At 52.2% G+C, this 24704-nt stretch overlaps 12 protein-coding genes across 13 annotated transcripts; 6 read left to right on the forward strand and 6 right to left on the reverse strand.

The window, feature by feature from the left end:
- Positions 1-75: 75 nt before the first annotated feature.
- On the forward strand, positions 76-1445 carry PV05_09705 (uncharacterized protein). The gene has a single exon (XM_013456058.1). The coding sequence runs from the start codon at positions 388-390 to the stop codon at positions 877-879; it is 492 nt and encodes a 163-aa protein (XP_013311512.1). The 5' UTR covers positions 76-387; the 3' UTR covers positions 880-1445.
- PV05_09706 (uncharacterized protein) lies at positions 1027-2578 on the reverse strand. The gene has a single exon (XM_013456059.1). It carries the CDS (start codon positions 2373-2375, stop codon positions 1107-1109), a length of 1269 nt encoding a protein of 422 aa, XP_013311513.1. The 5' UTR covers positions 2376-2578; the 3' UTR covers positions 1027-1106.
- A 722-nt stretch (positions 2579-3300) lies between these two features.
- On the forward strand, positions 3301-3831 carry PV05_09707 (uncharacterized protein; the record flags this gene model as incomplete). The annotated part of the gene is made up of 1 exon (XM_013456060.1): positions 3301-3831. One exon carries the CDS (start codon positions 3301-3303, stop codon positions 3829-3831), a length of 531 nt encoding a protein of 176 aa, XP_013311514.1.
- A 26-nt stretch (positions 3832-3857) lies between these two features.
- Positions 3858-5219, forward strand: PV05_09708 (uncharacterized protein; the record flags this gene model as incomplete). Its single annotated transcript, XM_013456061.1, has 1 exon — positions 3858-5219. The coding sequence occupies one exon, from the start codon at positions 3858-3860 to the stop codon at positions 5217-5219; it is 1362 nt and encodes a 453-aa protein (XP_013311515.1).
- PV05_09709 (uncharacterized protein) lies at positions 5203-6283 on the reverse strand. Its single transcript, XM_013456062.1, has 2 exons — positions 5895-6283; positions 5203-5846 (listed from the first exon to the last, which is right to left on the reverse strand). Exons 1-2 carry the CDS (start codon positions 5898-5900, stop codon positions 5430-5432), a joined length of 423 nt encoding a protein of 140 aa, XP_013311516.1. The 5' UTR covers positions 5901-6283; the 3' UTR covers positions 5203-5429.
- A 2339-nt stretch (positions 6284-8622) lies between these two features.
- PV05_09710 (uncharacterized protein) lies at positions 8623-9078 on the forward strand (the record flags this gene model as incomplete). The annotated part of the gene is made up of 1 exon (XM_013456063.1): positions 8623-9078. One exon carries the CDS (start codon positions 8623-8625, stop codon positions 9076-9078), a length of 456 nt encoding a protein of 151 aa, XP_013311517.1.
- An 886-nt stretch (positions 9079-9964) lies between these two features.
- On the forward strand, positions 9965-10555 carry PV05_09711 (uncharacterized protein; the record flags this gene model as incomplete). Its single annotated transcript, XM_013456064.1, has 4 exons — positions 9965-10065; positions 10128-10283; positions 10340-10406; positions 10463-10555. 4 exons carry the CDS (start codon positions 9965-9967, stop codon positions 10553-10555), a joined length of 417 nt encoding a protein of 138 aa, XP_013311518.1.
- A 797-nt stretch (positions 10556-11352) lies between these two features.
- Positions 11353-13629, reverse strand: PV05_09712 (uncharacterized protein). Its single transcript, XM_013456065.1, has 2 exons — positions 12991-13629; positions 11353-12928 (listed from the first exon to the last, which is right to left on the reverse strand). Exons 1-2 carry the CDS (start codon positions 13458-13460, stop codon positions 11533-11535), a joined length of 1866 nt encoding a protein of 621 aa, XP_013311519.1. The 5' UTR covers positions 13461-13629; the 3' UTR covers positions 11353-11532.
- Positions 13630-14884: 1255 nt separating this feature from the next.
- On the forward strand, positions 14885-16693 carry PV05_09713 (uncharacterized protein; the record flags this gene model as incomplete). Its single annotated transcript, XM_013456066.1, has 3 exons — positions 14885-15059; positions 15113-15212; positions 15265-16693. 3 exons carry the CDS (start codon positions 14885-14887, stop codon positions 16691-16693), a joined length of 1704 nt encoding a protein of 567 aa, XP_013311520.1.
- Positions 16694-17162: 469 nt separating this feature from the next.
- On the reverse strand, positions 17163-19167 carry PV05_09714 (uncharacterized protein; the record flags this gene model as incomplete). Its single annotated transcript, XM_013456067.1, has 7 exons — positions 17163-17377; positions 17501-17637; positions 17719-17730; positions 17796-18103; positions 18185-18595; positions 18657-18738; positions 18791-19167. 7 exons carry the CDS (start codon positions 19165-19167, stop codon positions 17163-17165), a joined length of 1542 nt encoding a protein of 513 aa, XP_013311521.1.
- Positions 19168-19629: 462 nt separating this feature from the next.
- On the reverse strand, positions 19630-21141 carry PV05_09715 (uncharacterized protein; the record flags this gene model as incomplete). The annotated part of the gene is made up of 1 exon (XM_013456068.1): positions 19630-21141. The coding sequence occupies one exon, from the start codon at positions 21139-21141 to the stop codon at positions 19654-19656; it is 1488 nt and encodes a 495-aa protein (XP_013311522.1). The 3' UTR covers positions 19630-19653.
- Positions 21142-21550: 409 nt separating this feature from the next.
- Positions 21551-24320, reverse strand: PV05_09716 (the record flags this gene model as incomplete). Of its 2 annotated transcripts, XM_013456070.1 has the most annotated exons (7): positions 24219-24320; positions 23731-24166; positions 23491-23682; positions 23293-23431; positions 22793-23241; positions 22083-22736; positions 21551-22016 (listed from the first exon to the last, which is right to left on the reverse strand). In XM_013456070.1, exons 1-7 carry the CDS (start codon positions 24277-24279, stop codon positions 21551-21553), a joined length of 2397 nt encoding a protein of 798 aa, XP_013311524.1. In that variant the 5' UTR covers positions 24280-24320. The 2 variants fall into 2 exon arrangements, with proteins under 2 accessions (XP_013311524.1, XP_013311523.1); XM_013456069.1 differs by lacking the exons at positions 23731-24166; positions 24219-24320 and having other exon boundaries at positions 23491-23722.
- Between the last annotated feature and the right edge of the window lie 384 nt (positions 24321-24704).

The raw sequence follows: 24704 nt of genomic DNA on the forward strand, positions 1-24704 counted from the left end.
TAAAAGTAGGGGTGCAGCCTCGCTAGCGCCCTTCTAGTTCTCCAGCCTCTCCAATTGTCAGTTCAGCGGTCTATGGTGCTACCTGAGAAATTGTTCTTCAACGAAACATGTAACTTTCACTTTGGCTGACGCACTGATCCTTAAGTGTTCATGCCGACAAACGAGCCACTGATTGAGGCCAGAATTCACCCACAAGGACATACCAGATCTTAAGGACTACCACCAGACCAGTCCAACCGAAGCAGTCGAGGCCCTTGCTCTCACCACATTCCTCTGCGCAGCCAGCGCCCCGACTCATTTGGCACCCACTGCCACCCGCGGCCTTCAAGCACGGGCTGGAGCAAGCCGTCCCATCTATTACTTCATATACACAGTACACGTCTTATCATGGGCTTCTGGAACGACGGGATCCGCGACCGGTCTCGGTCTCGTTCGCCCTCTCGCAAAGCCTACTACGCCTCACGCCCATCCTACTCCCGCTCCGCATCCTCTTTCTTCTCTTCCTTCGGCGGTGGCTCTTCGTCGCGAGGGCACCATTCTTCCCGTGCACGTCCCCGGTCCGGCTTCATCAACCGCATCCGCCGCTTTCTGCGCGAGATATATTCCTACATGCGTCGGCACCCGCTCAAGGTGTTCCTACTGGTCATAATGCCTCTGATCACAGGCGGAGCACTGGCAAAACTCCTCGCGCAGGTGGGTATCAGGTTACCGCCCGGTCTCCATCGGATGATGGGCGGTACATCGAGGCAGACAACGGAACGGTACTACTCTAGAGGTGGGGCGAGGGATTTTGAAGGCGGGACATCACTGCCGGGCATGAGTAGTGGCGTTGGGGATAGTATTTCGAGTCTAATGGGGATTGCGAAGATGTTTATCTAAGCATGGCATCGAAGATGGGATGCGCGAGTTTGGCCTTGGGGAAGAATGAAAAGCATTAGCGAATATCCGTACCTAGCCAGATTATTTTCAGTAACGATACGTCACGACTAAAACTGCAAGCGACTGAAGACAAGACATTCTGATCATGGGTTTCTGATTTCGTTCATTCGCTCTCTCTATGGAAGCTATCTGCGTCCGGTCGCTCAGGACTGTGATGGTCTATCGGCTCATTTCTTCCCCCTTTTGCCTCTCTTTTTAACTCCGGCTGCAGCAGATGCCTTCTCAATCTCGTTCTCGATTCCCGAAGAATCGACAATCTCAAAGCCAGAGTCAGATATCTGGCTGGAACTCATGTCGGGCGTCGGCAACTTCTCTGTGACGGCACTGTGGATGCTTTCGGACACCTTCTCGACGAGCTGATCGACTTCTGACGGGGTGGCCTCATTCATCGGTATTGGCTCAGTATTCTTGAGGAAGGGATCAAATGCTTTTCTGTACAGCCACACTGGTAGACGGACAACTGCTGTGTCCCAGATAGTTGGCTTGTGTATTTCGTCCAAGTCGAGGAGAAATTCTTGGACCTCTCCATCATCATCCTTTTCTTCCAGGAACACATTTCCAAGAGAGTCAACCACCAGAATTTTCCCGTTCTCGGCGGTGACCCGTCGTCTATCACCGGTCGGCGATGATTGAACAGGAGCAGCCTTCGGTGCTGGCTTGCTCTTGCCTGTTTTGTCCTTTTTGTTTTGTCGTTCCATTTCTCGCTTTTGTCGTCGGTTCAGGTTTGCCATTGAGTCGGTTTCCTCAACCGGTGCAGGAACATCTGCTGGTTGGCCAAGGCCAGCGATTCCTCGTATACCGGATTCATCTCCCCAGGCAGTCTTTCTAGCATGCCTGATGTATCTTTCCATGAATTCGCGTTGTCGCTTGTAGCTTGTGACCAAGACAAAGTAATGGGCACCTCCACCACACACCAGGAACAACCCTACCAACACAGTCCCAAATCCAGGTCGGTATCTTGAATAGTAGTAGCCAGTCCCTCGCCATGCTGGGAAACCATGCTTCAAGAAGAAATCATATCTTTCTCTTTCCGGTCCCTTCAGGACGTTCGTGACCACACCCAACCGGCTGTATCTTTCCCCAGCTTGTTTGAGGAAGCGTTGAATTTCTCTTTCTGAAGGCCCCTTGGAAACATGGACGCCGGATTTCTTTTTTTCGCCTGGCTTTTTGGGGGTTGGCATGGACTTCGAAGCGACGAAGGAATGTTTGGCTTTGTCTGGGTGCAGAGCACGCGATTTCTTCCGAAAGGCTTTACCAATTTCATCGACAGTTGCGGAGGGCTTGACACCTAGAAAATCGTAGAAGGACACGTTGGGACCCTCTGCGGCCTCAACCTCGTCCTTTAGTCTGAATATCTCATAGTCCTCCTTCGTCCAGGCTGCGACCAACAGGAGCAGGGTGCAGAGGACAAAGTAGTGCAGGATTCGCGGCCTCATCTTCACCCACTACCCCCAATGGAAGGGCAACCAAAAAGAAATGTAGCCAACACGGCGCAGTTGGAGACGGATTTTGGGAAACACCAGAGGATGGAAACGAAATCAAGGCGGATGGGATTTCGGGGTCGCTGCCCAAAAAACGTGGTCCAATAAACAGGGCTCGAGAACAAAGTGCAGCCACCCAGCCGTGGGACGTGCAGTAGCCTACAGTGTGATGAAAGAAGAGGCGAGGAGAGGGAAGTTCTATTTATCGGTGGGCTGGTCCCCCGCCGTTTGACAGCTTGCTCTTCTCTTTTTCCTCTTCAGACCTCGCAGGTGAAGACAAAGCGATGGCAGTCACTGTGCCTTGAGCCTGCAGCTAGCAGGCCCAAGGAAAGGCAGAAGAGTATCTCGGACACAGTGTCTAGAGTCCTCGAACCAAGAATCAATTGTCCCAATCATTGTCCAATTATCCATTTTTAGGGGGAGGAGGGTGTCAGTTGTGGCTGCGCCCTCCCATCTTCGCAAGCGAGGAAATCAGATTTGCGGCTGACAGATTGGAGATTCGCCTGCGCCGCGAACCTTTCACCTTTCGTTTGGCGGGCCTTTGCGGAGCAGGCCCCTCGAGATTTATTCCTCAGTCAGCAAACCTTCCTCGACAGGGGGTGATTCTCAACGACCTCAAAGAAAAACCCCCGGTGCCTGGTTCTGCCCCTTTGTCCTCGTCTTTCTTTACCGGCTCGCTTCACTGTCGTTAAATCATCCATCACACCCTCAATTTTTCGCCTTTGTCTTACAACCAACGCGTTCACCGTATTCAAGAAACTGTACGTGCTACATCATTTGCGGCCTGTCTCCCTCTGCTAACAAAGATCAAGTCACCCTTTTCAACTCCCAAAACACCGCAGTTTTCACTTGACTCTCAATCACGTCCCCTCCAAACATAATGGCTCGCATCAGTATCCCTCTCGACGCGTTGACGTCCCGCCTCAACCTTTCCGACCGCTTCAGCAGTGTCCGCTCGCAGCCTCTCGCGTCTCGATTTGCCAACATCAAACCAATATCCGAGTTCTTGGACCTCAAGAGACTGTCAAAACCCAACAACTTCGGTGAAGTTCAAAGCAGAGTCAACTACAACCTCAGCTACTTTTCCAGCAACTATGCTGTGGTCTTTGTCATGCTCAGCATCTACAGCCTGCTCACCAACCTCTGGCTTCTCTTTGATATTGTCCTCGTGGTCGGTGGTATGTGGACGATTGGCAGATTACAAGGAGGAGATCTCGAGATCGGCACTTTCCGTGCTACTACTTCGCAACTCTACACCGGCTTGGCCTGTGTTTCTGTTCCCATTGCATTCATTGCCTCGCCTATCGGCACGTTCTTGTGGCTGATCGGTGCTACTGGTGTCACCATTCTCGGCCATGCCTCGCTCATGGACAGACCAATCGAGAATGCTTTTTCCGAGGAGGCGGTCTAGGTGGTCGGCCGCGAACTCCATACGATATGCCCCCTTGGGGAAGACCACCACGAGGGGGACGACAGGGGAAGAACGACAGGTTGTGGGAGTCGCAACAACGACAGTGGGAGTATGATGCTCGTGTGGAAGAGCTGGATGCAGATGATGACTATTCACACGGTGTTGGGCTGGATCAACAAAGATTTACTTCTGATGAACTTCACTTTACTGGCATAGATTTGGGCGGTAACGGTGCGCGCCGGCGGCGTTCAGGTGCTGCACTCGACGACGATTTTACCCCTTCCGAGGACGAAGACGAATATGATTATCCTACGGGCCTTACGAGACGATCGGACTTGCAAATGGTTTACAGGGACAAGGAAGACATGCTTGTGCGGACTGCTCTTGAGAGAATCGCGCGTGCTCGGGCTCTGGGTAAGCCCAATGTGAAGTTGACCCGAGCAGAAATTGATGCCTTGGAACGTTTAGAGCGGACCCAAACCCCTCCACGTCCCTCGGCAGCTCCAAAAGCGGCCCCTAAGAGCAAGAAAGAGGCACAAGTCAGACGCAAGCCAGTTGAGGCCCGCAAGAAGCCAAGCAAGCCTGACAAGTCAGCGAGCAATTCGCCAAAGGGCAAGATGGTGGACGGACGAAGCCGAGGGAGGAGTGTAGCATCAAACAGCTCCGCTCGTGACGGTCGGGACGATCTTGTCACCTCTTATGCCTTACCAGCGTCAGAGTCTGACTATGCTCGTCGAGTGTCTTATTCTCAAGGCTTCCATGTCGCCGGTCCACGCCAGGCCGAGCCCCTTCGTCAAGGCTCTCGCACAAACTCGAGTCAGTCGCTGAGGCAGCAACAACATTTCCAGCAGGTGGCTCCATATTACCCCAGCCGTTATGCTTCGAATCCAGAGGCAGTGTACGCTGCCGGCTCCTCTCGTGCTCCCCGGCCTGACCCATCCGAACCTGACTGGGAGCCGAGGGCACGATCAACCTCGAGTCTTGTCAATGTTGCCCTCGATCAGCTCCCATACCAAACCAATACTGGCAGGGCACCCCGCTTTGATCCTAATGATCCGAGATTTGCTTCGCCACAACGACGAGTCGCCTCTGGTCCACCGGCCTTGTCTCAAAATCAGGCTCCCAGGTATCGTCGTCCACAAGACGAGCTTTTTCTTCCGGGCGAGGAACCTGAGGTCATGAGGTATCTGGCACCGCCTTCAGACTCTGAAGAAGAGGAGGACGACGACGACGATGACGACAGTGACTATGATGAGGGGGTTCGGGTCAATGTCAATGAAACACCAGACGGAGGCTACAGTATTCAAACGAGGAGCGCTGCATCATCGGCTCGGAAGACGGCAACTCATGGGAAGAGCACGGCTGGAAAAACAAGAAAAGGGCGATAGCATCGCCTGCATTTCGATTGAGGTATGCAGTTACTCGCCTGTATGTGTTGACGGATTAAGGACCCCAGAAAACAGCCGATACGGCCTCGGGCTCTAGTTTTAATCGTTTTCCAAAATTTCATCACTTCTAATCCATCCTTCTCTTCCGTTGTTTCCAAGACCTATATAGAGCTGCCTGACTGCGACGGTCGATTCACGTCGAACCAACTTTCAGCGCGCCCGGTGGGGGGTTATTTTCAGTGTCCGGCGAGCTTGCCGGCAACAGACCCACGTCCCACCTAAAGAAAGCCAGCTCGACCATCGTCTCTTGTCAGAACTTCCCTTAGCCCGAAGAGGCCGACTACCAAGTAACAGTAGAAGTTGATTAAATTCCCGCTCCTGCTTCATTTGCCTAGTTTGTACCATTGAAGTCAAGTGCTTTCCGGTTACCTGGCGGTGGCAAGTTGTCGCCTCGAGGATGCGCAGCTTTACGTCTCCGGAACTGTGTTCCTGAGAAGAGCTGGAAATGAGCTTGCCAGTCCCACAAGATAACAAACCGGAAGGAGGTGGACGTCGTATCACAGCACGGCGTATCAAGGGGCGACGCCGGAAGAGGGACTGCGAATCCAGATATTCGCCGTTGTTGCACTGCACATTCTCAACTTCACTGCCCATTCCACATTCACTTCGACGAACCAGCATATCTTATCTCGCGTCTTCTTTTTCTGTGCTTCTCAAAGTAGCTATCGATTTGGAGGCTACTCCTTCGACTTCTTATCTCTCACCCAATGGGTTGAAATAGAGCATTGCCACTTACCATACGCATCCGGGAGGGGGGCGAAAGTGACAAAATCCTTCTTGTCACACTAAAACAGTAGTTCTGCTGCCCATGGTCATTGAAATGGTCGTTGAGCATGGTGGCAAATAGTAGGTGCCACTTGGCAGGCAGCAGCATGCGAGTATCTGGAGGGTTCGCCATCCGGGGTTTGCCACTTAGCCTTGACAATTGTTCATTGCCACTTAGTTAGCTGTGTATACTGCGTATCAGACAATACACAGTAGTACAATGAAAGAGAGACGCGTCGCGAAGATGCGCGAAGAAAGAGGTGACGTTAAAAAAGGACTGATGCGAGGTGTTTATGTGGGGTATCAAAATCCAATTGAGGGTCTCTCTCAGCCACCCTTCGCCTCACATGACCCCATCACGCGGAGTTTTCCACTACCTACTAGGCCATACTGTGCCACTGCGGTACAAAGTACTATGCACGGTCGGTACTTGTGTCGTCCATTCAGGATTTCGCGTACATTTGGGAGCCTCGGAGGACCCTGATTTTCAGCAGACTGGACGCCACTAGCGTTTGCTAGAATCGGGACTTTTTCAAGCACGGCTTCTAGAAAATCTACGCAGGCACGGCAGCCTACCACAGTTAACACAGTAAGTACACAACCGTGCAGCCTAGCAACTAACAACCCACGTCCATCATCGTCCTCACTTTCTCGAGATGTGTGGAAGTGGGCTTGAGTGGCGGCCAAAACCCCTCGCTCCCTTCTCCAAGCATATCGGGAAGTTTCTCGAAATTCTCGGAAACGCCCACTCTCACACAGTACACAGTACACAGTACACAGTATATGCAAGAACGATTAGGGCGGAGGCAAAGATAGACGCTTGCAATACTGTGTACTTATATGTTTGAAATGCCTATCCCCCATTCTTCGGTCCGGTTCCTTGTCTCGCAAACCTCAGAGGTCAGCTGACTTGTTGTGAGGTCCAATCGGAACCTGCCTCAAGACGTACTTGTACATGCAGCCGGCCCTTTCCGGCCTACTTGCTTCCACGAAGGCACCACCATCGTACGAATGTCGACTCATGGGCCTGGGACGGAGGGCCGATGTCCCGACCCGGGTCTCTTTTCTTCATACAAAGACTCCCAATTCTCTCATGCGCTTCTTGGCCCTGGCACCCAGATGATAAGCCAGGGCCAAAGGGATCGTGTTGCCAGACGCTTTCCACAAACCGGACGCTGGTCGATCGGAAGTCACAAGGCCATGGAGTGTAAGATCTCCATGATGCCGAGTGTCGAAGCGAACGGCTGGGCGGTCCGAGAAGTCTATTATATAACGGGGCTGAAGAGGGTCGCGTATATTATGTAGTAGTTCTTCCCGTCAAGTGACCGGCGCGGCTTAGTGTGACCGAGTCAGTGGGTCCACCAGAAGAAGTACGGATCTCAAGGTATATACCTCACTCCTCCTATGTGCAGCTTCATTACTCGTAGAAACCACCAGGGAATCAGCTCGAAGGTGGTAAGACAATCGACACAGACGGAAGCCTCGCCCTGTTATTTTTTCCCGCGTTGTCTGCGACTCAGGACCATGAACAACGACCCAAGGGGAGCCCATTGGGCGGCAATTGCATCTGAAAAGGAACCGACGCAACCAGATCCCTCCACAATGCACAGCACATTTACCGAGCCTCTTTAACCCCATCAGTCCTGGCCCTAAATAGCATCGCTCTGCCAGCCGTTGTCCCTCTAGATGGATCTCCGTATCTCGTGAGTGTTCCAGAACTTCTATATCAATGCTTTGCAATCTCATGCATGCCAAATGGGCGTGGTCCCTTCCATCGGCCTATACCTTTCCACTCTTGCGCTCGCTAAGGTTGACTTGAACAACAGTTGACCTCGGAGAGGTCTGATTCCTTCATAATTTTGATTACACGCGGGAGAAATCCTAACACATACTTCGAGATTGATCCTTTCTGGTATATTTATCGTCAGATTCACCCAATTGACTCATCCATACCTGGGCACGGCAGACCAGGCACTGTCCTCTCATTCCTTTCCACCATAGAGCCCGATACCAGATCAACGATTCATGTCTTCAGGTGGTGAGACTGCTCAAGACGACAACTCAAATGGTGGTTCGAGAAAGAACTCTGCGACGCGTCGACCCAACGTGGTCGAGTTCGTTGACAGTCAAGATCCAAACGTCAGGAGTGCTATTCAAAGACATACCGCATACCATTCGGCGGCACAGCGGCGGGAAACGCGTTCGAGATTGTTGCGCCGCTCCAGCCAGACTCGATACTTCGAATGGGGCAGACGCCCTCCATTGAGCACGGAAACATCAACGAGTAGTGCCACGAGCTCTGTTTCAATCTCTCCTGCGCCCTCGATATCTGACCGACCTGATCTGGGGAGCGTATCCTCGAACGCTCTTGATTCAGAAGACAACCATTCCATCCCAGTGTCAGCCACAGAGTCGATGATGACGCCAGGCGCGACAATAGATTCAGAAGACTCAATCTTGCAATTTTGTACGTGTTGACCAGATTTTTCAGACTGTGAGACTAACCAGGCTTCTAGATACCGCCAATTTTTGCGTTCACTGCCGCAGCAGGAACTTCTTGGACACGGCCGTGGCATACATGCGTGAGCACGAAGCCTCACGAAATCTTTTGCTAGCCTACGCCTACGCGATGCGATGGAAGTTATTCTCCAGTCCCGAGACAGTCCAGGATCAAGTTGATGCGCAGACACATTACGGCAGAGGGACGAATCTCCTATGGAATCGACTTTGTGTTGCCGACCACGCCAGCTCCGACTCCAACATCCAAGCAGTGCTCTTACTAATGGCTTACACATCGGATTTCGGACAGAGGAGTGAAGTCGAACTTCATGCGGAAGCCTTACGGACGATGGTTGAGCAGAGAGGAGGCATTGATACTTTTGGGCATAATCCAGCACTTCAAGAGCAGTTACGGGTTATCGACCAGTCGAGAGAGCACCATCTTACACTTGGCTGCGAGACTTATTGTCCGAGCGCGTTAAGATTCCCTAATGGGGTGCGGTTGCCTTCATCAATCGAAGCGATCCGGAATTGAGGGACGGCGTTTGGTTCTACATCGAACAGGCGTTGGGGCCCAGGGATTCTTTTGTGCTACAAAACCACCGGCGGCGACTGCTGTGGTGTTGGTCTTGTTGGGTGGACAGTTATTCATAGAGGTCTGTCTGGTTTTCCTTCATTGATACCCCATGTACGAGTAGATATAGAAGGGTTGGGTTCTGGATGTATGGTCTAACGAAAGGGATCTTGACGATACGATGCAGGTGGTCTCCAGGATATGGTTGCGCACCACACATACACGGGTAGATGAGAATATCGTCTGCGTTGACGACTTACACTTACGCATGTCACGCATGTACAACGAGGAAGGGGAAATCAGAATATGATCAGGATACCGGAGTTAAGCAGGAGGCACTGCAGCCCCAAATGGGTAATCCAGTGGGTGAGTGGTAATCGCAATCAGCATGTGACGTCGGCCGGCAGGACCATCAAAATGCCGCTGCGACGCCCACTCTCAGTCTCTCATGCCCAAAGCTACCTGCCAACATTTCGCTCCCCACGGAAACTGATCTCATTCCTCTCGTGCCTTTTTGCATCCTAGTCACTTTGCTTGAGAAGTGACTTTGCTACCACCACCTCGCACCCTACCAAATCTGCCCATCCCTCGCAAAAGGACAGCCTGTTGTTTTTCGCTCCAGAAATCTTCAGCCATCAAGCCATCGCACAGTAGCTTTTCCTCCCAGCAACGAACTCCCCAGCTGTTCGGGACACCCGTCTTGCCCCTCTCCAGGCTGCACTTCCCAGCCTTCCCTGCGCATTGCGGTCCTACACGGCGCCCATCTTTCGACAACCGAAAAATCCTGCTTGTTTGAGCTCCTGATAAACTCCAGTCCTTGCTTGCGCAGGCAAGAGAGAGGCACAAAATGTCGGGCGAAGCGTGGTTATACCTGCTCGCCGTACTAATAAATGCCGTCAACCTTTTCCTCCAAGTCTTCTTCACAATCATGTACAGCGATCTGGAATGGTCAGTCATGAAATCCAGGGACAAAGGCCGGGCGCTCTTTTTGCTGACAGATGGTTCAATAGTGACTATATCAATCCGATTGACCTCTGCAACCGCCTCAACACCTACATCATCCCTGAAGCTGCCGTTCACGCATTCCTGACCTTCCTCTTCTTGATCAATGGATACTGGCTAGCATTGTTGTTGAACCTGCCTCTCCTGGCTTTCAATGCGAAGAAGTGCGTACCCTCGTGCACCAAGAAGCATACATGGGCTGATAAGATCACACTTGCAGGATCCTTGACAACCAACATCTCCTTGATGCGACCGAGATTTTCCGGAAATTGAATGTTCACAAGAAGGTATGCTCGTGAACGAAGTCCTGAGGTGTGGGGAGCCGACGCTGACAGCGTTGCAGGAATCATTCATCAAGCTGGGCTTCCATCTTGTCATGTTCTTTTTCTATCTCTACAGCATGATCGTGGCACTTATCCGGGACGAGAGCAACTGACTTGGGAGGCACGTCCCACGCGTAATGGACCATGGAAGCTATTCTTGATCAGAACATCAAGCGTCGGGTAGTCTGGAATATGAACAGCTCCTTGGGAGATCTTTGGACGGTCGAGGGGTAATGCTTAAAGAGGAAGGATATCAATATTGGGAGTGCTACTGAGGGACATGAATCTATATGAACGATTTTGGTGTACCGACATGAGGTGGGGTTGAAGGCAACGGCCGCGTACCACAATTTCAATCGACATGAGTGAAGAGAGGTATGGCAGGAGAGGTTTACAGGCAAATATTCTGATGCTATTATGGGAGGGGAGCCTCGTCGGCCGCAATGTGAGAAGGGTGCTCGTCGCTCGGCTGGAGTGTGGTAGAGTAGAAGTGGGGACTCAGATGGTGCGAAACTGTGGCGAATGTGAATGAAGTGTCAGTCGATCTTTTTGTTCTATTCTGCCTCTCTTTCTCTCTCCATGAATGATATCTTCACACGTCGGGACGTGTGAATTGAATGGGAAAGTGACAGGTCGTCCCATACCATCAAATAGAAAACTTCAGGATGACAGACGTCCAGCCTGGCTTCAGGTCTACTGTAGCAACTTGCTCGACATTCTCGCCAGGCATGTCACCAGCATCCGTTCAGAGACACTGTCAACGGCATCCGAAGACGGGCGACTGAATGAAGCATGGTAAAGACCTGATAAACATCAAATTGGCTGGCCGGTTCGTGGCTTCTATCGTTGTCGACCAAGTTAGACCGACGGGAAAGGCGCATGCCAGCTCTGGAGGTGGTTGTTTTTCTCTTGAGCCGATGCGCGAGGGCCTACTTGAATCCCCTGTTTGGAGGCTATTGTAGAGCAGTCGGGTGAAATGGGTTAACGCTGGATGTGGGTGGAAGCCACCCGGCGTCCACCACTTCCCTGGTCTTTAGTTATGGGTCAAAAGTATCTTGGAATAATGGAACAATTAGGCGTCATGACCTTTCTATGAGCTCCAAGCCGACATCGACACGCCACTGGTATCGGTGTAATTCGACGACATTTTCTGACCGGATTCGAAGCCGCCGCCGGCAGCGTAATGTATCGCCTGCTGTGGGCCTTCATACTCGATCAAGTACCCTTGCTTGCACGCCGAGAACATGACCTTGGGCTGGGAGGCGTAGAACTGGTCGTACTGCTCGGCGAGTGCATCCTGCAGGCTGTTGACGTCGCCCTGTGGATGAAGCTGGGCCCAGGGGTCGGTACATTCGATGCCGACGCACGACTTGAGCACCATGAGTAGGGCGTCGAGCCGCGCGACGACTCTCTGGAGTGGTCGTCCCAGGAGCTGTTTGCCATTGCCATTGCCGTCGCCGTCGCCGTCATCAGGTGCTTGTGCTTGTGCTGCAATTTGTGAAATGTCCAACACATGCGGTAGGAGGTTGTCGACCTGCTGAGCATCGGTCGACATGTCGTAGAGTTCGTGCTCGTTGGTGCACCAGACGGCATAGTAGAGGCTGTGACTACCATTGGCGCCCTGTAGCCGCACGGACTTTTGCGTGTTGTTGTCTTCGCCCTTGACCGTGTAATCGGCATGAGGCGCCACCAACTCGTACGCATTGGCAGATCCCCAGTGCTCGACGTTGACGTGTTCGACCACCGCGCCGGCGCCGCCCGTGGAGATTATGGCCTCGGTCTCAAAGTCAATGACACTGCCGTCAAAGCTTGTCCGTGGAGGGAGTCCGAAAATGCCCAGAAACGTGGGAGCAAGATCGGTGTGCGTGGTGATGGTATTTCGGACCTTGCCCGCCGGTACCCCTGGGCCACGCCAGACCATGGGAATGTTGATGTCGGTCTCGAAGCCGGACTTCTTCCCCGGGCCCAGGCGGTGTTGCGATATGTGGTATCCGTTGTCGGCTGTGTATATGACGTGGGTGTTTTCTAGGATGCCGTAGCTCTCCAATGCTGCGACAAGGTCGGCGACCATGTCATCGAGGCCAGCGACGGCCCGCAGTCGCGCCCGGTAGAACGCGTCGAGCTCATCGACCAGGGTCTGGTTCTGATATGGGAGGTTCTGGTGCCAGGAGACTGCTCCATCTATGTTCTGAGGGTTCCAGTTCTTGGTTCGCGGTACTTTCGCGTTCGGAAATGCATTTGCCCACTTTTTCTGGGGAATCGGCGCGAATGATCCTTTACCATCCGAGCGTAGTCCTACGTGCGGTACGGCGGGAGCTACCGTGAGAAAGAACGGTTTACCGGCTGTCGCAGCCTTGTCGAGCATATGCAGAGCGTTCTCCGTAGTCAGAGTGATGGCGTTGTCACCAGGATACGACTTCCAGTGTTGATTGTTGAGAGCCCACGTCGTGTTCTCATAGTCATACTGACCCGGCTCAAGAAGGAAACTGATGGTGTATTAACAAGGCTGGAAAAATCCAAAGGGGCGAGTTCAAGCATAATCACATACTTGCTCTCGGTCCATCCTCTCGCCTGAGGGTCCTTGTAATTGTCTATGCTGTGTCCATTCGAAAACTTGCCGACGTAATAGGTATTGATCCCTCCGTCTCGCAGCCACAGCGGCAGATAGTCATCGTTCAAGCCTTGTGACACGAATTTCGAGTATGCACCATACGGTGGTCTGACATCGGTGACGTTCGTGTTGTGGACACACTTGCCCGTAAACAGACTGACTCTCGATGGACAGCAGAGAGCCATGGTGCAGTAATGCTTTTGAAACGTCGTTCCGTTTTGGCTGATCAATCTGTCCACGTTGGGCATATAGTCGATAGAATCCATCAGGAGATCTTGATCGTCAGTCAAAATAAGGAGGACGTTGGGCGTCTTGGATGCAGTCCCCGATGGCGTGGAAAGAGCCTTGCCCGCCAGTCGCGCAGCCACACCGAAGGCTGCTGCGAGAGTCGTCGATTTCATCTTCATGATTGTCTTCTCATCGAGCACGAGTACTTGGAGTATCCGGGCGCGGTTGCAGGGGAAGGAATCGGGGTCCTATATGTCAGTTAAACATGCTATGAGTGCTGGCGGCCTGATGAGCATTGCGCCAGTGACATGAAGTCAATAAATGCGGCATGAGGGCCTTGCCTTAAAGGCCAGCCTTGCACAGGTGATCTCCCACTTGCGGATAACGCGCAGCAGCTGCCACGGTAGCAGCGCAAGATTTGGGGACATCAAACGAGGATTTTTCTGGCCTGCTGGGATCTTGAAGCGAGCAATCACCTCCATACGATGAGGCCAGGGTCGTTCGATCCTTACCTTGTCCCAAGCAACAAGCAAATCACGACTCGGCAACATCTCCACGGGCCTGGCGCAAGCTATTAATACTTGTTTCAACATCCACCATGACGGGATCTGTTCAAATCCACCATACTTGTATGATATTCCGCCGATATTCTGGGAAGTTTTCGAAGCATTGCTAATTTCGTGCACATCAGAGGAAACTGCCCTTACGTATCTTTGATCCGCACAATAAATATATGTAACGGCGAGCGGTAGTGCGAGCGGTAGGCAGCTTCTCCGGTGGATCGCACAAGCCATATAATGCATCCTCCGAGTCCAGCAGTGCCTGCCAGATGTCATATCCACCATTTTCTATCTCCAGCCAATTCACCAGCTCGGTCTCCGTGACTCATTGTGGTATACTTTCTGTTTCCGGGGATCAAGCATGATCCTGTACTATCCGCGTCATCTATCGGCAGGACTAATGTGTCTCTCGAATGGAGGAGTCTCTGTTTCCCGCAAAAGTGGCCGTTCAGGCTTCATTCTGGAGATCTCTGGCTCCAGACCATGAAAATGGCAAACACCAAGCCCCTTAAAACAGTCGGTCAACACGACTGCGGCGAATATGTGGCTGATGGCAGATGGACTGGCCAGCGGATCTGACTCGTACAGTAGCGTAGCCGGAAAAGCTTGCCCTGAGTCTAAGCGACATCCGACGACAAGTCGAAAACATTCCCACCTCGACACCACGCGTTCAGGTCGAGCTATCCAGTCAGTCAGGCCTCAATACAGCCTCAGCCCTGTTTTCATGTCGCATCGGAAATCATGCGTTGTCCCAGAAGTAGGTCAGGCCCGCTACCGTGTGTCAAGGCTCTCGACCTGCAATCTCATTCAGCCGGTAGATCATGTGGACGAGTTTTGCGACAGGGTGTCCCGAAATGAATGGCCTCACATGGGAGGGGTTGTATTGCGCAAGGGTTTCCGCCTCGTCGCAGTGGCTTTGTAAGGAACATGGCCACAAGGCTATTCCCATGGTCTTGAATAAATACTTGGGGGACAGATGAGAGCCTGACACCTTCAGTGTGATCAACAACCGCTCCGCTAATATGATCCCTCCATATGCAAGCATGGGCTTTGGCTCTTTTCTGCTATCAGCAGGGACTGCTGCATCGCTGTTAGTACGAGCTACGGCTTCGCCGTCAATATCTCCTTCACCCACCACCCCAGCAGGAGCTGCACCTCCAGTCAATCCTGCATTCGCAGGTTTCGCTTTCGAAGCCAAGTCGTTCCTGTTCTATGCTGGTAAGTCTCCAACCAGGGAAAACGGGAGTCATGCACTGAAGCCGTCGAAAAAGGCCCGAATGGCACAGCGAACACATTCTCCCAAAATCTGGTGCAAGCCATCGCCAACAAGACACAAACGCAGCCGATCATCCGCGTGGGTGGCACTTCTCTGTGTGTAAACATTCATATTGGACTTACATATCTTGCTAACGCTATATGATAGTGACCATTCTCTGGGCTATGACGCGAATCAGATTGAGCCGATCGTTGTCCCACCAAGCCAGCAGTCGGCCGGTATTCCCACGAACATGACATTTGGACCTTCATATTTCGATATCTTCGAGTACTTCCCCGATGCGAGATACATTTTCGACATACCCTTCGCGTACGAGCATCTCAGCAGCTCCTTGATCATCGCTCAGGCAGCTTACGCGGCCATCGAACCTGAGAACATTCTGGCGTTGGAACTAGGCAATGAGGTCAATCTCTACTCCGGCAACACTCGTTCTTCAGACTGGACAGCGTCCGACTACGTCTCGCAATGGACCGAATGGACCGACGACATCGAAGCAAGACTGAAGCTCACCAACACCACCAAGATCTGGCAAGCAGCAGCCGTTTCAGCCGAGACAACCAACAGCCTCCTCTCCAGCCCCGCCACAGTCGACGGACAATGGGACATTCGTGACCTGTTCAACGATGCAAACCTCGTCCAAGACCAGGCTCGCATCAAAAGCGTGTCGGTGCACTACTATCAGACCAAGATTGACGATACAACAAGCCTGCAAAATGACCTGATGAACCACGCCGCCATCAAGACCGGCTCGGCGCAGATTGCCGACGCTGCAGGATTTCTCAACGAGCTGGAGCCGCAACCCATTCCGCTCGTTCTCGGCGAGGTCGGCAGCTCGCTTGGCAACGGCAGCAACGATTCACCATTGCAAGCTGTCCTCGGCGCCGCGCTGTCGCAGGTCGACTTCATGCTGCACAGCATGTCCGTGGGTGTGGGCTGGATCAATTACCAGTCCGGCGTGTCATTTACCTTTTCGCTCTGGAGTGTCGATTATTCCAGTCCAGACGGGACATCCAACAAGACAAACGAGGTTCTCGCCCCGTTCTATGCCCATGTCTTCGCTGCCGAGTTCATTAGGTCGTCACTCGGAAAAAGTACCAGCAACACGACAGTGACGGAGGTCAACGTCACTGGTACTGGTGTACAGTCAGATTTCTTGTCCGCATATGCGGCGTACGAGGATGACAGGCTTGCGAAAATTGCCGTGCTGAACCTGCAGTACTGGGACGGGAAGCTTACTAACGTTAGTAATTCAAATTGCACAGACTTGACATCATCACGGCCCGCCGAGACTTTCACCATTGCGGTGCCGGACGATGTCAAATCTGTGCAGAAGAAGACTTTGACGAGTCCTTGTGGCGCGACTGCTTATGCGAATGAGAACATCACATGGGGCGGAGTGAGCTGGAACACGAAAGAGAATGACGGGATTGGGCGGCAGGTCTTGACCGAGGACGAGAGCGTGCAGGTCATTCAAGTCACGAACGGGACACTGCAGGTCTCGGTGACAGCAAGTGAGGCTGCGATGCTTTATTTACAGTATGAAAGCACCAATTGGGGATGCCACCCCTTAGCGTGATATCTGGAGCCCATCGGGTGGTGTTTTCTTTGTTGCGATAGGCCAACGCAGAGAATAGGGACTTGGATTTGCATGTTAACTTTTTAACATTCTTGGTAGACCTAAGTTGTAAGAACACTATTTATACACATCTCCCCATCTGTCTGGCCACCAAAATACAAAATGATTACATAGTATCATCCCCCGAGGTGGGCCTGCCAAGGCTGTGGAGAGCGGGAAGGGGCAGGTAGCCTTGCGGCTGACTTCCTTGTCGAGATTACACTTGTACAGCCTTGCGTTAAGCATTAAGCTACATAGGAGCCTAACACCTCAGGCATAAGACATAGTCAAGACCCAGGGGATAACTACGGTCTGCCTCACTATTCAGCCCTCAGAAAGCACCACTGCCGTGAAAGAAGACCAGTAATACTGTGGAGCTCCACCTGTTTACAATCGAAGTTCGCACATAAGTTTCTTAACGTTGCGGTATTCAAGCCCGTTTGTCCGCCACCTCGACCTCGATCTTCGTCGGCTCCAGCCCAGCGACCTTGAGCTGCTTGGTATGCTCGATTTCGTGCTTGAACTCTTCCGGGTGGTGCTTGACCTTGAACGCCCAGATGGATTCATTGTCGAAGACGGGGTCGATTTCTTCGAGCGATTTTCCTTGCGTTTCCTGGAAAAGGAGAAATACATGCACGAACGCGGCTAGGCAAAAAGTCCCGAAGATCATGTAGACCTGCAAGAAAGAAAGAAAGATGTTAGCCACAGTAGTACTATGCTAGCAGTCTTTATTGGACTTTCGGGGGAGTGGCGGGAGTAAGATTTGACTTGCCTTCCACTGAATATTGCGGAAAGCCGGTGGCGTGAAGAATGTCAGTGAGAAGTTCATTGACCAGTTGAACACCGTCGCAAGCGAGACGGACTTTGACCGGATGTAAAGAGGGATGATCTCTGCAGGGTAGATCCTATGAGTTGAGCACGAATCATTAGTATCACAACAATTGGGCAATGGGATCTGGAGCAGCCACGTGTGCGAGACAACTCACCATCCGACAGGTCTGTCCGAATCAGAACATATTAGCAGAAATTCTTATATGTCAGCCTATGTGAAACTGAGACTCACCCCCAGGTAGTCGCATAAGTTGCGATGAACAAATAGCTGCAAGCAATGATCGCCTTGCTTGCCGCGCTATTGTCAACGGTCCAAGTCACGGTCGAAACTCCATTAAGCCCGCCAGGCACCGCGTGACCGTAGCTTGCCATCAGCGCTCCCTCGGTGAAGAGCCAGATTGCCATACCGCAGCTTCCGATCATCATGACTTTGCGCCGCGGCCATTTGTCCATGAATGCAAGAGCAGGTAAGGTCATGACCACGTTGATAACGTACTGAATCGAGGCTATGACCAATGTGTTCTTGCCCAGCCCGGCCATCTGACGTCGCGTTGTAGGTTAGCAACGCATGATGTATGTGGTGCGGACAATGCAAGTGCTGACGACGAGTCAGAGTCTTACCTGGAAGATATAAACGATGTAGAACATCATCGCGTTGGTGCCACTGTATTGTGACCAGATATGTGCGAATATAGCACAATGTACTCGGATGATGTTCTTTCTCTTGAGCAACTCCATCCACGACACCGACTTGTTTTGCCTCTCCAGCTCGATCTTGTCTCGAATCTGCCGAACTTCGGTCAGGATCAGCGGGTCTTGTTTGTTCCCTTTGGAGTGTAGCGCGGCGAGAATGTCGAGTGCTTCGTCCCATCGGTCCTTTGACGCCAGCCAGCGAGGCGAGCGGGGGAGGAATGGCAACGCGGCCATCAGGATCAAGGTCGGGATTGTCTGCAGCGCCCAGGGGATCCGGAACGAAGCTGTGCTATTTTTGATGTAAGAGCAGCCGAAACTGATGAAGTACATGATAAGGATCTGGAAGCCGGTCAGCACTGTAACATGTAACAGATCCTTGTACCGAGAGAGAACATCATACCCCCCAAGTAATCATCCACTGCTGGAGAGAGATTAGTCTGCCACGTAGATTTGGAGGACTGATTTCAGCAATAAGGATAGGCCTAGAGATTTTTTTCAGACAGATCTGTTGCCCTGAGGTTTTCGACAACATACCCTTGGCTCGTCAGGATTCCAACGGCAAATCCGTTGATAACTCGCGAGGCTATAAGCATTGGAATGTCCTGGACAGCAGCCATGATTGCCGAGCCAACTAGCCAGACAACACATGCCACGAACAGTGAGTCTCGTCGCCCGATTCTGTCCCCTAGCCATGATGCGAACAGCGCACCCAGCAACGACCCGCCTGCCATCGAGGCAGTAATGCCACCTTGAGTTACCGAGTCAGGGTTGTTGAAATACTCCTTGTACTCCTGCGTCCCGATGATGGCTGACATGCTCGACACATCAAACCCTTGTATCAGGCCGCCGATGGTACACAGGCCGGCAACGGCGTAGATATTGGTGATTCGGTGGCCTCGGAGGATGGCCATGGTGAGGAGCAAATTGTCCTCCAGTCCAGCAAGGCAGACGACAGTACTTTGAGTCTTCTTGCAGGTTGACCATCTCCATGTTGATTCCCCAGAATGACCTGTTTATAAAGCACATGGCGATTGCGTGATGGAGTTTAGTGTCCTATGAGTTCTGGGGGAATAAATCCGTGGCGTCGCAGGAAGCCTGTCGTCGGGTGTCGGTTAACAGGCACACGGCTGTCGCTTATATCTTCTTTGGTATGAGCGAAAGTCCCACGCAGGCCAATCTTCCCTCCTGTCGTCTCCCTTTCCGTGCTTGACCTGGTCCATCCATCTTGCAGCCGGGGCGTCTGACCTCCTCAATCTGCAAGTACAGTCACTCCGGCCACATGATAATTGACCCGGGACCATTCATGGTCTTATGCCCCAGTCGTCCTTGCGTGGGAGATGTGTACTTGCTTTGTTTACGATTTTATTCGCTATCTCAGATCAAGCTGCTGCTGGATACTATATGTCTGCAAGATTGACCATCTTGCCATTGATGTTGCTGGGAGCTCTGACATCAAAGTCGAATCGATCCGGCACTTTCATGCCCTCGTCTCGCATGTAGGATTTGGCCAGCAAGAGGCTTATCCCATCACGCCATAAAAATGGGTCTTTGGTCTCTGCCTGCCACTTTTCCAGGTCCTTCCGCATTTCCAATAGGATAGCTTCATACTCCTTTTCACCTGCAAGGTTTCGAACCTCGGATGGATCGGCTTCAAGATCATATAATTCCTCAGGCGGACGTTGGAAGTAGTCCTTCAACTTGCGCGACCCAATCAAGATGTCATCACCTGTAGCATCCGACCCGGCAGAGTTCCGCATGGCCTCGAAGGACATCGAGGCGTATAAGTCCAGAGCAAAGGGGAAATCCAGTTTCCATACCACATTGCGGTGGTATTTAAAGCGCCTGTTTCGGAGGAAGCGTGTAGGCCAGAAATTGGTGATCTCGTGGAATGTATGCGATCCGTAGACTCTATCCCATCCTGGCATTTCTTGTTCTTCCGCCATAATTGGTAACAAGGACCGGCCTCGCCGCGGACTTGCCTCCTTGACATTGAGTACGGAATGTCCCGTCCAGTCGAGCATTGTTGGCAGGATGTCGACCCAGGAGGCCAAATTCGGGTTCGCTACTCCGGCTTTGACTCCTGGCTGCCTGATGAGTAGAGGTAATCGAACACCAGCATCGTAAAGTGTTGTCTTGGAATTCACAAATGGCGGACCATTGTCCGACATGAATATGACCAGTGTGTCGTCAGCAGCACCCTGCCGTTGCAGGGCTGACAGAATCATGCCAATGCCCTGGTCTAGTCGATTGATGCTGCGGCAGTACTCTGCCAATTCTCTGCGGACCTCGGGCAGATCGCTCAAAAAGTCAGGTACTTCAATCTCGTCAGGACTGTACTTCTTGTCCTGAATACGCGCATCGAAGCCGCTGTCTTTATTTCCGAACCCGCCTCGTTCGCCCATTACACGATGCGGGTCGATATAGCCGACCGTCAGGAAAAATGGCTTGTCCGCTCGTTTCGCCTGGGCAAAAAAGGCTTCCGCTTGGTCGGCAACCCATGCAACATCTCGTGTCGAGCTCTCCTCTCGGATCTGCCACGGGTATACGTCCGGAGGGCCTACATGAACCTTCCCAATAATGCCGGTCAGATAGCCGAGAGACCTGAATATCTTGGGTGCACTTTCGACGTGAGAGAACGTGCAAAAGGCATTCCATCCATCAGCCAAGCCGTAATTACCGTTGGTATGTGTATGAAGTCCAGTATAGATGGTGGTCCGAGAGGGTGAACAGGATGCAGTCGACGCAAAAGCGTGCGTGAACAGCGATCCTGACCGGGCTAGCTCGCTGAGATGAGGCGTCTTCGCTGGTGACAGGGCGTCATAAGTCGAGATATTCCGACCCAGGTCATCTGCTATCAGAAGCAGTATGTTCTTCCTGCCTGACATCGAGCCTTACTCAGTAATTCTTTTGTTTGCCGAGAATCTGTTATTTTGCTAAGTAGGAACCCCAGATCTATAATCTCGAGGTAGCGATGTGGTCCACTCCGAGAGTCGTGCAGCTGGCGGAACGTCTTTGGTGCCGGAGACTCGGCTACCGGTTACGGGCAGACAGTGTGGTTGGAAACTGCTGACGATAGTCAAGGGGTGACTGCCGCTGAGTGTACGGAGTACCTGATCTGGTTTGCAACATCACGAGGGCTCGAAAAGCTGCCCTTTCTGAGGAGTTCCGACCGTTGCAGTGGTAGGCCTGGAGCGGGGCAATATTTCGGATCGGATGTCGAAGCGACGACCATCTCACTTCTGTCCCCGTGGCTATGGATGAAGTGCTTCGTACAACTTGCCAAACGTGCCAAACCTAGAATTGAGTCCGCGGAGCTCCAGGCCAGGAATCCAGCCAAGTGTCGGCGTTTGGAAATTCACCCATCCAGCTAGGAGGGTCAAAGTTGTACGCTCCGTCCGCGAGGGTCTCAGCTGGTTGCCAGAAACTGGTCATCTCAAGTGGGTAGTTCAGTTGAAGCTCTTCCTCAATGGACGTGCCACCTGCGATGTTCTCTTCAAACATTACTTGCTGTGGTTCGTAGCTTAGTCGTTGTGATGGGTCCATCCCGGTCCCATCGTACGTTAAGGGGACATGCAGTGGATTCGAAGTCACGTCGGTCCGCGCGGAGACAGAAACAGGACTCAAAGTGCTGGTCAACGGCGAAGGTATCTTCTCGGGAGCGTGCTTTTCAGAAATGGTTTTGCGAGCCAGCCGATAGATCGACAGTGGATGTAGGACGTAGTCCGGAGCGCTTTGCGACGGCGTTCCTGGAGCACTAGGACTACGGAAGTCCATGTCAGCAGTTGTTTGTGATCTGTAGAACGGGACGCGATTGAAACCAGCTTACCTTTCTGGTTCCTCAGGATCGACAGCGTCTCGCGGAACGACGCTACCTTCGAATCGAGCCATCCCAGCCTTTGCGAGCATTCTTTCCGCTGCCACGCTCAGGGGCTCGGCCATAGCGTACAAAACTTTCATTAGGTTGAGTGCTTTGATATTACTCTTCACGAGACTGGTGACCTCTGCAGCCAATGCCGCCTTGCCGGCTGTGTCGTTGGAGAACTGGGTGAGGTAGTAAACGAGCTGACGGCAAGAGTCATATACAATACTTGGCCACCAGAAGTCCGCCAACGCTTTGACTGAATCTCTGGATATTGCTTGTCTGACTATATCTGCCAGACTCCTCGAATGACCAAACAGGGAGAGCCGGTGCTGATTGAGGAATTGATGTTGCTGAGGTGGAAAGTCGAAACTGGATCGGAGCTTGTACAAAGCAGGCACAAAAACTCGATATAGGTCGATCATCGTGGCATGGTATGTGGCATGCAGACTGCATAACGCTCCAAATTCGCCGGTATCGGTTCGGATATACACTGAGGCGGAAGTAAAGAGGAGGCTCTCTGGTAAGGTCGAATACCACGAGTTTAGGTCACGTTCCAGCATGGCAAACTCGGAGTCGGCCATCCAAGGTGGGCTTGCAGTGTCTAGATGCTTCACATACCTGCAGAGCATCCTGTCAGACATTGGAGAACATCTCGAAGAGTATCATGTTCTTACCTCACGACTCTTTTGCGAACCTCAATGAGCCGTAAATAATATGCAGCCAAACCCATATTGCCAGCAGGCTCCGAAGGTATCATGTTTTGCGGTACGAAATTGAGGACACGTCCAGGCAGAAGAGTTTCCGTGAGGCATGGCTTCTGGAGGAGGAAGTAGCGTTCATCGCAGGGTAGCTGTATCTTGATGTCTCGCTCATGGAGGAGAGTCAATTGATCCACACCACTGCCGACTGAAGCATCAAGCACATAACACGCCCACATCAGGCGCCGCCGTGACTCTTTGACCGTCGCGGGAGGAGATGCCGAGGAGTCCAAGCAGAGCACGTCAGTCGAAAACTCAAGGTTGATTTGAAGAGCATGCGCCATTCGAGCAGTAACTCCAGTCCACATAAAAGCAGAAGCGTAGTTGCCTTGACGGATTTCATGGTCTTGAAGGAGGACAGCTGCCTGACCAGCATTAGTGAGCCGGCGACGAATGTGTTGATCAGGATGGCTTACCATCAAGTTCTCGACTGATACCTGCCCAAAGCTGTCCAGTACTCTACGCTTAGCCGTGTTTGCCCACTGATTTCCAGCCGCTCGAATTGATTCAGAAGTCAAGGAATTGGCCGTCTTATTGTGCTCGAGAGCATAAAACCTAGAGTTTCGTCATTGGCAAGATGACCCAAAGCAATATAAGGGGCCGAGTAGCCTCACTTGGCACCCAAAGCACAAACGATGTAAAGAAGGGTGTTTTCTTTGTCGTTGAAGGCAAGTCCTTCGTCCAGCCTCTGCATAAACGAGGGCTTATGGATGAAACCGAAGCAACGAAGAGGGTGTATGTTGGCAAAATAGTGCTGGGCAAGTATCCGTGTCTGTTCAGTTGACGGCAATTGGGACAAGCAGAGCCTAGATGAGCCTCAGCAGGGCCACAATATCCTCATGACTCTGACTGACCAAGCTAGTGCATCGCTTCGCTCTTCGGCCGAGATCTGCATGGGTTGACTGGCTGCATGTACGTTCGCTTGCTCGGACAAGGTCGAAGTCGACTGTTTTGTCATGATCAAGTTGGGAGACTCGACATGCATGGCCTGTTTGGAGGTTGGCTTGTCGTTGTAAATACACCTGACCTTCTTCTGGTAGCATCGAGCACACGACGGCCGCTCGCCCGAGCACCTCGTTTTCGACGTTCGACATCTTTCACACGACTGTATTGTGCGTTGCCTTTTAGTGCCCGCTTCAGTCAAGTTGGGCGTGCCAGATGCAGCCGACTGGGGACTCATGGAGGTGTTTCCATAGCCCGGACAGTGCAGATCTAGCCTCTCGCAATTCGCGCAACCATTGTCTCTACGCTCATCGCATTTCACCTTTCTCCTCCGACACAAGAGACAGCCTGCAGGGACGACTGTCAGAGATCTTCGTGATTGGCAGTAAGTTGGACGTACCTGAACGAGTCCGCGTTCGCCTCCCCGACTCCGACTCATTTCTTGTTGGTGTCGCGTTCATAAATACGACTCGGCCGTGTTGCCGTACATACTAGTATTTTCTTCCATATCACCTTTGCATGCTCAAGTGTTGAGACGGACGTGGAGTATTTGTTCCCGAAATCGAACTTTCAGCTTGGTGTTGATCATGATCGACGCTTCTCGCCTTAGCTGAAGTCGGAGTTGTTGATCGTGCAACGTCAACCTCGTTGCCGACTGGAGGAATTGCGGATAAATTCCGCCGTTATTGAATATTTTGTTCGACGTGATCCTGATTTCCTGGACATGACTCCGTACTTCATCGCCCATACATTCCTCCCTCGACCAAGTTACACCAACGCTCAAACACGTGTGAAAGCTTGTGCAATCCAGCGTCTCTCCTATCGCCCTCTAGCAAGCACTTCCTGTACCGAGTCTGCGAAATAGCCTTCCAGAACCCACCCTCCT

Source organism: Exophiala xenobiotica, assembly GCF_000835505.1.
Source record: "Exophiala xenobiotica strain CBS 118157 unplaced genomic scaffold supercont1.6, whole genome shotgun sequence".
Classification (NCBI taxonomy): Eukaryota; Fungi; Ascomycota; class Eurotiomycetes; order Chaetothyriales; family Herpotrichiellaceae; genus Exophiala; species Exophiala xenobiotica.

Bases quoted from the DNA above. Each gene is read 5' to 3' on its own strand.
- PV05_09705 (XM_013456058.1), top strand. From the start codon at position 388: ATGGGCTTCTGGAACGACGGGATCCGCGACCGGTCTCGGTCTCGTTCG.
- PV05_09706 (XM_013456059.1), bottom strand. From the start codon at position 2,375: ATGAGGCCGCGAATCCTGCACTACTTTGTCCTCTGCACCCTGCTCCTG.
- PV05_09712 (XM_013456065.1), bottom strand. From the start codon at position 13,460: ATGAAGATGAAATCGACGACTCTCGCAGCAGCCTTCGGTGTGGCTGCG. The intron at 12,929-12,990 runs GTATGTGATTAT...ATACACCATCAG, and splicing joins AGAGGATGGACCGAGAGCAA to TTTCCTTCTTGAGCCGGGTC.